Genomic DNA, 13,143 nt, shown 5'->3' with positions numbered 1-13,143 from the left:
AAACAAACAACAAATGCTGTGTAGGTTGGTGAGGCCAGTTAACACGCACCAGAAACATGGAGCCAGATGGATACCCGCAAAAAGGTAAGTAAATAATAACTTTATTTGCTCAAATTTTGAGAAATTTTTGATTTCTTTTAGTTGCTGTTTGTTTGTACTGACTAAAGCATTTAATTTGCCAATTATAGTAGGAGGTTAAACACAGCTTTGGATGTATCTTTGTCACCCTGCAGCCTTTCTGTTCAGCCTTTGCAGTCTAAAAAAAAATGTCGTTCAATTGTTTTTGAATCTGTGCTGTTTTGTTTATTTGCATGCATCGATCACAGCCTCAAATGTCTTTTGCTTAGTTGTGTGATTGTGACAAAGTTGCTCACGGTGGCGCATGCGCCATCAAAACATCACTGGTGGTCAGAAATCGTACAATTTAAATTAGAGGATCAGTGTAGTATCTCATGCTGGCCACCAGGGGTCAGGGCAGAACCGTGTTGTTAGGGGGGGGGGGGGGGAGGGGGGGAAGGGGGCTGGTCGTTTCAAATACGTCTCGAGCGGAGCGGCTCGCTGTGCGCTCGTGCGGTCTGACGGGTGGAGTTTGGCTTTCAGACCGCGAGACAAAGACGAAGTGATGGACCGGTGGAAACCCTGCTGTCACTCAACCGCAGGTTGGTTAACCGTCGAGTCCCTTTTTAAACTACGTGTGTTTTTTACGGTTCGGACCGGGACCGGTAAGACGTCAAGTTGTCGCGGCGGATCCGGGTTCGTAAACCGAAAAGGTTTGACTCGGCGTGTCAACGTCGTCCTCGGACCTCCCTGTCGAGGGGCTGGGGAGAAGCTAACGCTAGCAGAGCGAGACAAAAAAAAAAAAAAAAAAAAAATCTAGCTCCACTGTTAGCACGGAGGCCACAAAGCCAACTTCAGCGGTGTCTTTAACATCGTCCGTGTGGCTTCGGGAGGCTTTAGATGCTCAAACCGTGCTCGTATTTAATTGGAAACGGCTAAATGTTCCTTGCAATGCTTCGGCTAACTGTCGGTAAGCCAAGCTAATCCATTATTTGGGATGGAGCCTCTCGTTAGCCGTCCTACGGCATCATCGGAGGGGGATGAGGACGGGAGGGCCTCTCGCTGGCGGTAATCTCTGCACCGATGCTGTTAACATTTTTAAACTGATCTGGTCCTTCACGCTCATGAAGTTGACCCCCTTTTGCGAGGATCTGCGTCATCTATTTGTTTGCAGAGCAGCCTGTGGCCGGGGGGGGGGGGGGGGTTTATGTTTGCACACCGTTGTTTACAACGCACGCAGAGGACGCTGACACAAGGACACGTTTCCTGTCTTGTCATTTATTAAATCACATGGTAGGCACTCGGGCCAAAGAGGACATTGTATTGTGGCTCAGGCGGTCCTTACTGTTTGTTTACATCTTTGCAGGTGCTTTGTGATACCGAGCTGCAGAGCCCCCCTCTCCCCGGGGATCCTCACCGGACTGAGAGAACCACCTGCTGTGCCCAGTTGTTTTTGTTTCATTGTTTACATCTCTTTCACCAGTGGGAGGCTTCTCTCAAACAGCAAAGGACATCTGCAGCCAGGACAGGCTGTTATTTTAACTGCAGCTGATCTCAAGACTTATCGTCCCCGTCCCTTGAATTGGACTCGGCTGAGTGTCCGATGTTGATTCACGGTGAAACGAATGAAATCCACTGATATTGCCCAAGAGGGCAACGTCAAGATGGTCCCTCTTGCTTGTATTGGCTCTCTGTTCAGTATGAGGAGCTCCATCCCCTAGTTATCTTGATGAAGGCCTTTTGGTGACAAATAATAAGGGCCACTTGGGGCCAGGAGGTGGAGACCCGTTCCTCCTCTGACGTCTTGCTCAGCCCTGTGATTACAACTATTTGACACATTTCATCGCTCCCTCCTCCGACTTCAAGATGGTGCTCTTCTTCAACCCTTTTGACAACTTGGTGTGTATCCTGCTGGGCATCTCCTTCACAGTGTGGTTCACCCTGCTGCTGGTCTTCATCATCGTGCCTGCCATCTTCGGGGTGTCCTTTGGCATCAGGCGTCTTTACATGAAAACATTGTTAAAGATCTTTGAGGTAAGAGCTTGTTTATTTGAAGAAATGAGGAAAACAAAAAAAAAACCCCGTTAGCTGTAGTTTGAGGATAAAATGAACACTGCACACGAAACCTAAAAACATGGTGGAAGTTGTGCTTCGATTCTTGCACAGTTCTCTGTTAAAATAATTCTGTCTCCTCCTTATTTAACAAACTATGGTTAATAAAAGTTGTCGGAAATGTTTCTCAAGGATGTACATGTGTTTTCCTGGAAACTGTATAACTATAGATTTTTTTTTTTTTTTTTTTTTTTTTTTTTTTTTTTTACAGCAGTAGTTGAAAATAATGACTTCCTTCTCGTGTCCGTGCATTGGTCACGTGCAGACTTTACACAGCCACAGGGCATTCTTTCCTTTTTATGTAACCAGAGAACACGGTGGTACAGACCTCGCCATTAACCGTTTTGACTTTTCTACTACAAAGCTCCATCTAGCTTACTGATTTGCCGTTTTCATTACCGAGAATGTCATTAATGGCACAGCTGCCGTGCTCCTGTGTTTCATCATTCGTAAAGCAGTCATCACTTTCCATCCTGTGCCGCCGAGAGAAGATCCTGTGCCAGTAATAAGTGAACCAGAGGGAGATACGAGAGATGTTCTTGGCTCATGATTTCAGTAGCAGCCATTACATTTTGAGAAAAGGTCGAAGGTTTGCACTTAATCTTACTGTTTGCAAAGGTCTCCATTAGATATATTAAAACTAGTTAAATGTCAAGGCGAGGTTAGGTTGAAAACCAAGACCTCTTTTGATTGAGTCAGCTCAACACACGACCTACAGTTGCATTTAGTTTTTGCTGTTAGTTGCTCAAAGAAATTGTGTTGTTGTTAATCCATCAGTGACTGCAATCACTATTCCCTGATAACACAAGTTTTTAGTATTTCTGCTGTAATCCTGTACCTGTAGCATCTGATAAAGGGATAAAGAAGTCTAAACCTTCTTTTTTCCACGAGCAGCGCTGGAGCCACATGTTGCCTAGTTTATTTAGTTCCCTGCGTTTGTTCTCCGTGTTCGTCTCCTCTGTTCAGTCAACGATACGCTGCTGTCAAATGCAGCTGCATTTTCACTCAATAAGACAACTTGTCACGACACGATATAAAGGTAGCTTTAAAGAGAAGCAGAAACAATCCTAGATCGACTCGTAATGTGTGTGTCTGTTCTGTTTGAGCAATGAGGGCAATCAAGTTGACATATCAGTGCTGTAGGCTGAAAATGTACAAATCTTTTCAGAATATTTATAAAATATGTGCCTTCAGTGATTTACCGGTAAAAGTTGTGATTCAGAGTGACGTGCAGCCAAAAGCTGCAGGTAAAGCCACTGTATCCCTCAACATTCCTTGAATATTTTTTCTAAGTGCCCGCGGCTGGTTCTGCTGTTTCTCACCTGTGCAGACATTCATACCAGCGTTAGTTTTTGACCATACAACATGCAGCTTTCTTGCAATTCAGTTTTTCCATCTCTGAATGATGTGGACAAACCATGAAGTTATCACATGCTGTTGTAGTGTTAGTCTGAGACTATTACCTCGGAGAAACTCATCCTGCAAAGCATTTCCCAATTTTCTCCCCCCCCATCCTCCCCCCCCTGCTTGTCTCAGTTCGGAGAACATCGTGTCCTTTTCCTGGCCCTCACTTTCTTTTTGTCTCAGCATGCCAAGTGCACACAAACGGCTCAGCTCTTACATTAGAGAATATTTTTGTTTTGTTTACGCTTACTGTGGTATAATACATCTTATACACGAGAAGCAAGCTTTTTTTTAAATGTTTATTTCTTATAGCAATGCTGTGTGCAAGAATAAGTCAGGCATACACTCGTGTAAAAGACTGAATACATCCCGTGGAATTTGTTGGCTTGTTGTTGATACATTTATATTATTTTGTTGCTGTAGGTGCTGTATCAGAGCGGACCAAGTGTGTGCTTGTTCAAATATTTTTAGATAAATCACCAATTTTCATGGGATGTACTCAGGATCGTCTCGAGATACGATTAAATTCTGGGAATTAAGAATTTGTGTTTTCTCTTGATGTTTTGCATCCTGACGGTGTACAACATGAGTAACCACATTCAGAATATACAGACTTGGGGGGGGGGGAGCCTGCGCTATAAGCAGTTCACTGTAATGAGAGTTTCTTGAATGTTTTTATTTACGTTACAACAATACTCCAGCTCATCACTTTGTGCTTGTTCTGTAGAACTTTAGATGGTGTCCTCGAAGCCTTCAAATCTTTGTATCTTGTCGATTCTTGTTATTGATTAGTGTGTTAAAGAATAGGTCACTCTTCAGTTTTCATGTACCATTTGTTTTTCTCCAGTGGGCAACACTGAGGATAGAAAGAGGAGCAAAAGAAAACAACCACCCACTGTACAAGCCCTACTCGAATGGTAAGAAATGCTATCGGTGTGTTCTCTTGCATGCGTTCGTTGAGTAGGTGTGTTTCGTTGAGTGGTGAGTATTGTGGACATTGTGTCTCTGTGGACTGTTTTAGCGATCATTGCGAAGGAGCCCACATCCTTGGAGGAGGAGATCAAGGAAATCCGACGGAGCGGCAGCAACAAAGACCTGGACGCAGCCCCTGAGTTTGAGATGTCTGACATCTTCTATTTTGCTCGACGAGGAGTGGAGAGCATCATGGACGATGAGGTGACCAAACGGTTCTCTGCTGAAGAGTTGGAGTCCTGGAATCTGCTGACCCGCAGCAACAACAACTTCCACTATATCAGCCTGAGGCTGACTGTCCTCTGGGGACTCGGCCTGCTGATCCGCTATGGTTTGCTGCTGCCTCTCAGGTATTAGCTGGGCCTCCAACTTAAAGGTCGTTTAATATTAGAAAAGTAGCCCTCACTGCATTAACCTTTGTGGAAAGACCAAACACACTAAGACGGGGCTAGAAATGAAAAAATAGCGTATCCTGCACAAATAGCCTAGCCTGGTGTCACCAGACCCAGATTCACTGCGTGGATATGTGGGTCCCGCTACGCTCCGTAGGGAATCCTTTTCAGCCATTGCATCGTAATGCGCGTACATCTGGGGGTTAATTGTTTAAATATTGGAGCAGCTGTTTTTCAGCTCTGACCAACACGTGCACTGAAACTCCATCACCGCTCTACCATTTAGGAAAAAAAAAAAACACGCTCAACTTCCACGTAATTTAACTTAGGCACCGACACTGATCGGTCCGGCTTTCAGACTGGCTGAGCAAACGTTAATGTGAGTGGAGTTTCCGGACTGTACTCGCAGCGAAGAAAACTGAAACTGGATGCAAGGTTGAGTAACTATTGACCGGCCTCTGGTTCATCACAGGGCCAACACGTATACACGGGAACACATCCTCATCTGTGGGAAATATAGTTTCCAACCCACCTGACAAACATGTTGTTTGACTGTTGGAGAAAATCTATACTGACCGGGAAAGAGAAAAAACAGCAAAAGGACCCCAGATGGCAGGATTTTAGTTGAAATCCAGGCCTTTCATTTTGTGACGCAACAACGTTACCAAAATTAGCAGTCACGCAACCCTTTTCTCTGAAATTTAAGGACTTCAGTTTTCATGAAATGACACATTTTACGTCCCAGGTTTTCTTATTTATGTCTCAAAATGTGAGGGTTTTATGGTGCTCTAGTGATAATTGATTTGTTTTTATTTTCACAAGTGTAATATCTTATTTCCTACTGCAGTTGACATAAATATATCTTTAAAAGTCTTATGAAACCTGTAGACATCCTCTTTTAATAATGCGCAAGCCTGACGGGTTCCTTTTTTGCGGGCCAACCTTTTGCATACTCTGTATCTTGTTGCCTTTTGCAAGAAAAAAAAAAAGTGGTGAATTAACGTGGAAAACTACTTTTCTGTAACTAAAATGGTGTGTGGTAATGACACAACATACAGCTGTAGTCGTGCATAATGTGAAAAATAATGACTGTGCACATTCCTGAGACTCATCTGAAGTGACATTAAACGTTGTTACGGTGAGTAAGAGAGATCCTTGATTAGTCTCCTCTTAGAGAGTCACAGGGACAGTGACTCAGTCCTAAGCCCAGCTGGCTCATTTCCAGTTGCCAGTGGGGAGACGAATCAGGCCACCGCTGCACTGACTGACATCGTTCTACTCGCCCGTCCTGCTAATAGATTCTCTCATTCAGCACTCGTCCAGTTGAATATTAACTTGGCTCACCACTTGCATGGAACCTTCACATCTCTTTTGTTTTGTTTTTTTCTAATCCTCACACAATTTAATCAGCATCTTCTCCAACCCTGGATGATTGGTTGATCCAGATTAAGTCGGCCTGTTGGCCAGCTTAACTGCTGCCTAATATGCCCTCCTGTCAGTCCTGGAGTCTATTATCAGCGACAGTGGGCAGCGGAGGAGCGCACGATACTTATAACTGATAGCAAGAAGCCCGCTCTGCCGGGTGACATAAGTCATCTCCTTTACATGTGAACTGAGTCGTTACTCTTCTCAGAGAAAGCTTGTAATATCCAAGAATGCTTTTAAGACTCATGTTCTTGCATTTAAATGCCTGTAAAAAGACCTATCAATTTTAATATTGTTGTACCAAGACAGAGTCCCTCAAGTGTTTTGTTGTGAGAGTCCTTGTTAAGTGATTATGTGTAATTTGTCTGTCTGTCTCTCCTCCAGGGTGACTCTTGCCTTCACTGGTGTCGGCCTCCTCGTGTTCCTCACCTCTATTGTTGGGCTGCTGCCAAATGGACGGTGAGACTGATCACGAGCTACTGCAATTTAATTTCTCAAAAATAACAGACCTCTGGACGTGATGTTTCTTGCTCCTTCTTGCAGGATAAAGAATTTTCTGAGTGAGAACGTCCATCTGATGTGTTACAGAATATGTGTCAGAGCTCTGACTGCCATCATAACCTACCACGACAGGTAAAGGGCCTAAACAGGTTTCCCACATACCTGTACATTAATATGTGACAAATACATTAGACTGGGCAGATTTTTGATAGCTCTGAAACGGTATATGCAACAGCAGGAGTGATCTCAAGTGATCGTATTAAGTCAGATGACCTTGACTTGTGGTAACGATGTCAAAAGAAATAATGGAAGATAAACAATTATCCATCGAAGGCCCGTAGCGGCCAGACTGGTTTCCACAAAACACTGTATTATTTTACCGAAATCATGATTACTGCAAACATCTTTACAGATGTGGTTGTGTTGGACAGTGATGTTGGGTCTCTATTGTTGACTGTTTTATAAACTAGTTTGGTGAGTCCTTATCAAAAAAGTTAGGATGATGGGTGCGGCTGGTGGCTGATTGCTTCACACTGCTGCCACAATGTTTCTAAGCAGTTTCCCAACTCTGTGGATGATGTCACAGTGTCTATTCTGTACTGCGTCTCGAGAGCCTATCTGAAGTTCTCCAGAAAATATTTGAAGGAGAACTTCAGATATTGATATATCAATGACACTGTGTCACTGGGCAGTGGTGGAAATGGTAACACTTTGAACCTTCTGGTCAAATATTTGTTTTCCGAAGTTTGTCACAAAGTCAACATTTCAACAGATAGCATGTTACACTAATAACTGAAGTTTTAATCCTGAAGGACATGCTGTGTAAAAAAAACAAAACTAAAACTATTTGAATTTGTTCACATGGTCCCATTATTCTTCTCTCCAATCTGACCCTCTGCAGACTGCTGGCTCTGTCAGGACAGGGGTCCATGTCAGATTACATAATGGCAGCTGAGTTATGTTCAGAGAGCAGAAACCAGTGTGTGCTAGCAGAAGAAATCGGAGCGCCCAGAGTTTGAAGTTGAAAGGGGAGGGTTCCTGTAGATGGACTCAGATAGTCTACATTCATATTCATTCTAACAGTCACTATGGGACTTGGTGAAGCACAAAACCCAGTAATGCTATTTTTTTTCTACATAAAGCTGAGGCGTGCTCAACCAAGCTTCAGTCATTTCTTTAGAGGTGGGTTTGTCTACTGTTACTGATTCAAGCACATGTTGGTGGTGGTGGTGGTGGCTTTTTCCTCTAAGTGAGAAGAACTTTTTATTTAGATATGACAGAATGACAATTGGAGCGTAACATGAAACAGGATGTGGAGGAGGAAGTTGATGCTTTGAGTCCTCGCCCACAAACTAGTTTGTAACAGCTGTTGTTGTTTTTGGTTAACAGCACCGCAGGCTTGACTGACTCGTCAATACACATTTTTGTGAGGTGACTCGTTTTACCTGGAAGGAAGAACAAACACTTGTGTGCTCATGTATTGAAGCCGGAGTGGGAATTTACTCTCAGTTTACTGTGTGGACTTTAAGTACTGAACCACTTTAATTTCTTATTAAAAAACTGAATCCAAAAATAGGATAGTCATTTGAAATGGATTGATGGACTGATACAAATTTGGTGCTCACGGGTAACACAAATATCCGTATCATACCTTGTGGCTTCTGAAAGTCTTCCTGTTCAGCCCGGCCTGTTGTAACTTGTGTTCGTTGCTGGTCTGTTGCTAAAAATACTCGCCTGACATAGGAAGTGTTGCTTTCTCTCTCTCTGTCCCTATTTAAGATTGAAACTCTATCTTTGGCATTTGCATGCTCAGGAGGTCAGACCCTTTTTCCATAGACACCACTGGTTGCTTTGTTTTTCCCAAGAAGACTGAGAAAAGCAGTGGACCAAATGTGACTGGTTTTGAACTGCTTTCGCTCTTGTTTTATTGTGCATTAAAAGTCTATTTTGACACTTGCTGTCTCACTCAATGCTAATTCAGTTCTACATAATAGATAGTTTAACTGTCTTTTTGTGCCCGCTGTTCTAGTGAGAATAAACCCAAGAACGGAGGCATCTGTGTCGCGAACCACACCTCACCGATCGATGTCATCATCCTGGCCAGCGACGGCTGTTACGCTATGGTAACCATTACATCCGCCTCGCAGGAAGCTGCTCAAAGCATCAACTCTTGACTCTTGATCGCAGCTGTCTATTGAAGCCAAGTTTTTTTTTTTTCCTAGAAATAGATGTGTTGCTATTTACGTGTGTTTATTTCGTTTCAGGTTGGCCAAATTCACGGGGGCTTGATGGGGGTCATTCAGAGATCCATGGTCAAGGCTTGCCCTCACGTTTGGTTTGAGCGCTCAGAAGTAAAAGACAGACATCTGGTGGCCAAAAGGTAGCACTGCAACCTTTGAATCTATACTGTTTTTGTTGTACAGTTTTTTTGTGCAGTTTTTCCCTTGAAAGGTTTTTGGCATTCAGTTAATGCGCTTCTATTATTGCAGATTGAGTGACCATGTGGAAGATAAATCTAAACTGCCCATTCTCATTTTCCCAGAAGGTGAGCTTGTTCAATGATCTGATATACAGATAGGAAGATTTTATAATTACACTACAGTCGTCTAGTTTTCTTTTAAAAAGCCTGCAAGTCTCATTTTATCCTGTGTAAATCCTCAAATCTCCAGGTACCTGCATTAACAACACGTCAGTTATGATGTTTAAAAAGGGCAGTTTTGAGATCGGCGCCTCCGTCTACCCCGTGGCCATCAAGGTGAGACCTCTTGTTCTCGTGTCACCCATCAACAAAAAGTTTTGACCGCAGATTGTTCAAAAATAATACATTTATGGATTACTCATTCAGGTGTGTTTGATCCTCACAGTATGATCCCCGATTTGGAGACGCCTTCTGGAACAGCAGCAAGTTTGGGATGGTCAACTACCTTCTACGTATGATGAGCAGCTGGGCCATCGTGTGCAGCGTGTGGTACCTTCCTCCCATGTCGAGAGAGGTGAGACGCCAGATTAAGTGAAGACTTCCCAATAAGTTTATATTCTTTGATAAATGTTACAGTCACATTCATGTTTTGCCTTTAGCGTGTATTATTTATTTCCCTTTGTCTTATAGTTATTGTTGGATATTGATTTTTTAAATTTTTTTTTTTTTTTTTTTTTTTTTTAATTTTTGACAAGCAAGACCGTCCTCAAAACTTGACATCGCCTGTATGGTGTGAACTTGGGTGCCGCTGGTCAAGTATATTTTATGAACTAGTTTCCATAGGGAGTGTGAGTGGCAGGTTGCGAGAGCAGAGTACTTCCCCTCATACCGAGCAAACTGCATTCAGCTCTAGTGAAGTAAATTTACTGTTCGACGGCCGGAGTCCTTTTGCTAGTTGTTGTTTGACACTTTGACTTAAAATACGTTTGTTGTGACAATAATTTGTTTCAAAACTTATCAGGAACTAAAAAATGTTTTTATATACTGCTGCGCCTGTGGACTTTTAAAATTGATAATATGTTTTTTATGACTATTTGTTTGCCAGTGTTATTTATGTCAGTCACCTCCAACAGGAGGGAGAGGATGCTGTACAGTTTGCCAATCGTGTAAAGGCAGCCATAGCCAGGCAAGGAGGACTGGTTGACCTCCTGTGGTAAGACCACACACACACACACACACACACACACACACACACCAATCTCGCATACATTCTGACGAGTGAAAAACGCTTTCAAAACATGGATGACCATTCGTACCAGACTGCTGTCATTGGCAGACATTCTGAAAATCACATGTGTGATCAGTAACACAATAACAACTGTAATCAGCTCATTCAGTCTCCAGATGTTTGCTCTCACTGCAGTGATGTATTGGGTGTCTTAATGGAACTCGGTCATCGTTAATGTTGGCTCCAGCTTTGCTTCTCTTGCTGTAATTTTTTTTTTTTAAATGCCTCATCAATAATTCATTGATAATATTACTGCAGTCCCATTACATTACATTACATTACACTTAGCTGATTCTTTTATCCAAAGCGACTTACAATAAGTGCATTTCAACCATGAGGGTACAAATTCAGACAAAACACGGCGTATATACGACCTCCTTCGTGAATTATCAGCACACGTATAACCACATGTGACGAACATACAAAACTACTGATTCATTAAAATAAGAAAAACGTACTCATACGCACAATAGTAATGTTCCACGAATATATTAAATGTTGTTTACTGATGCCGTGTTCCAAATTGTTTAGTTATGCACTCAAAATAGTCCGTACTAGTACATAAGTGTGTCACACTGTCAGTTATGAAAACATGCAGTGCACTATAATTTCCTGGATGATGTACTTAAAATGGTCCACAAATTATGCATGAGAAGATGGTCACTTTTTACTCTTTAACTACATTTTGCAGAATAATCTTCCATTTTCTAATCCACCATTGATTCCGTTCGACAAGTCAACACGTTGATTTGTCACAGAGAACGCAGTGCAGACCAAAATGTAAATGAACACTGCAAATTTAGTGCTCGGTAAAAGATTTCCGGATTGTTTTTTCTGCTCAGTGAAGATACGGCGTATCAAGTGTCAAGTTTGTGCCTCAGCACTTTGGATGCGCGACCTGCATAGTGTTTGACAACGCGATTCATTGTTCATCAACTCTTTTGCAGGGATGGAGGACTGAAACGAGGAAAGGTAAAAGACACCTTTAAGGAAGAGCAGCAGAAGCTGTACAGTAAAATGCTGGTGGGAACCCAAGAGGACCGCAGCCGCTCCTGAAGGACCTTCTACGGAAGTGGACTGGCTCAGAGACCCAGCGTTGGCGCCTCTGACTAAATAGGCAAGTCAGCAGCGGCCCGTCTCTCTACCGGAGCACCTGGACTGGAAGGTTCTCTCCCCGATGTCAACAGTACTCCATTTGGCTTCCTCGGTCACTGCCTCAGCCTGGCATGTTAAGTTTGCATCGCCGTTACGGGTCATTCGGAATCGGCTGCTCCCGCGTTGGAGAGCTCGACTGAAGCCTCGCTTACATTAGAAATGAAAATACGGTGCGCACAGAAAGTCTTCCTCGGTGGCAGTCTTTTGTTGGGAAAACGTGTGTCATTATCTATCACTAAGTTCCTGTTCTTGTTTGAGAGTTTCATCTTTTTGATTTTTAAGATTTTACTGTCATGTTTGCATCACGCCGTGTTTTAGTCTCAGACTGGATAAAACCTGGGATGCAGAGGACAGTTATTGTAGATAAAAAACGAGTTTGTTCTACAGCTAAAACCTGTGTTTTTTTTTTTTTTTTTTTTTTTTTTTCTTCCCATGACTGGCTTGCACCCATGATGTAGGGCACAGAGCCAGTTTTTGTTACATTTCACATATTGTTAGGGCTTTTTCCAAGAGAGAAAAAAACGTATATGTGAATCTTTTGTGTCTTACATCAAGACTTGTATCAACGCACTGTGGGAGCTGAGACTCAGCAGCTCCTGATGTGTCATCTGTTCCTGTGTTTTTTCCATGGAATGTGTAAGTCCTCACATTATGAAGTGGAAATTGTGCACCAACAGTTACTCTAATGGAGTAATAGATCTTTCTGTTTCAGCTAATAATGCAGCAGAACTGGAGTAAAGAGGTTTAAAGTCCCTGCATTGAGAGTTTCTTTGAGCTGTTTTTAAGCATCGTCCTTCTCAGGCTCATGACACGCAGGAAGACATGTAGAATAATGACCATCACAACGGTTCTCCTGACTAAAACATGGACATAATGGCAATTAGCTGATACATATTCATCCGAACACACTCCCAGACAGACATGTTGTCACTGGCTTCCTGCTTCAGCAGTTACCATCTGGCCTCTTTTAATTTAAGTCAACTCTAAAAAGCTAGGTTTACCCCCCCCCCCCCCCCCCCCTCCCCCCTCCCTCATTAATGACCTTTCTCCTACTCGGCAGCCTCAAAGAGGTTTCAAGGAGAGGCTGCAGCTGTAGCTCGGACTCATCATTAGGCCGGATTCAAGGAACATGGTGGACAGGGCCTCACAGGTTCTCTCTTCCCCCTCCGAGGCCTTCATCTCGCTAGTTTGGTGTCATCAGAGATCGTCGTTTAGATCAAATCGGTTCATCAAAAATAAATCAAGAATGTGACTCTTACCTTTTGACTGCAGGGTGTTTACTCCTGTTCCTCTGATGCAGGCACAAAGGGGTTTTAAACATGTTCTGACTGAAGGACATGAACCTACAAGCCCCACAGCATGGATACAAGTGAATGTCGAGATGTACGTACGATATTTTAGATACTCACTACAGTAAA

The 13,143-nt window shown here is 42.9% G+C and overlaps 1 protein-coding gene across 2 annotated transcripts; it reads left to right on the top strand.

The window, feature by feature from the left end:
* The first annotated feature begins 534 nt into the window (after positions 1 to 534).
* Positions 535 to 12,483, top strand: LOC138191998 (glycerol-3-phosphate acyltransferase 4). Of its 2 annotated transcripts, none has more exons than XM_069139122.1 (13): positions 535 to 659; positions 1,424 to 2,091; positions 4,421 to 4,490; positions 4,595 to 4,895; positions 6,747 to 6,821; positions 6,906 to 6,995; positions 8,893 to 8,986; positions 9,128 to 9,243; positions 9,353 to 9,408; positions 9,533 to 9,618; positions 9,728 to 9,856; positions 10,388 to 10,495; positions 11,518 to 11,608. In XM_069139122.1, exons 2-12 carry the CDS (start codon positions 1,924 to 1,926, stop codon positions 10,484 to 10,486), a joined length of 1,284 nt encoding a protein of 427 aa, XP_068995223.1. In that variant the 5' UTR covers positions 535 to 659; positions 1,424 to 1,923; the 3' UTR covers positions 10,487 to 10,495; positions 11,518 to 11,608. The 2 variants fall into 2 exon arrangements, with proteins under 2 accessions (XP_068995223.1, XP_068995222.1); XM_069139121.1 differs by having other exon boundaries at positions 537 to 659; positions 10,416 to 10,495; positions 11,518 to 12,483.
* Positions 12,484 to 13,143: the final 660 nt, after the last annotated feature.

The sequence above is a fragment of the Embiotoca jacksoni genome, unplaced genomic scaffold (assembly GCF_022577435.1).
Source record: "Embiotoca jacksoni isolate LCO1_2020_lvr unplaced genomic scaffold, fEmbJac1.0.p SCAF_8, whole genome shotgun sequence".
NCBI lineage: Eukaryota > Metazoa > Chordata > Actinopteri > Embiotocidae > Embiotoca > Embiotoca jacksoni.
This window is presented reverse-complemented; position numbering and strand designations above follow the sequence as displayed.

What these genes read in the sequence shown, in the direction of transcription:
- LOC138191998 (XM_069139121.1), top strand. Translation starts at nt 1,924, where the DNA reads ATGGTGCTCTTCTTCAACCCTTTTGACAACTTGGTGTGTATCCTGCTG. An exon ending in GGTTTGCTGCTGCCTCTCAG is followed by an intron (nt 4,896 to 6,746) that starts GTATTAGCTGGG and finishes TCTCTCCTCCAG; the next exon opens with GGTGACTCTTGCCTTCACTG. An exon ending in GGACTGGTTGACCTCCTGTG is followed by an intron (nt 10,496 to 11,517) that starts GTAAGACCACAC and finishes ACTCTTTTGCAG; the next exon opens with GGATGGAGGACTGAAACGAG.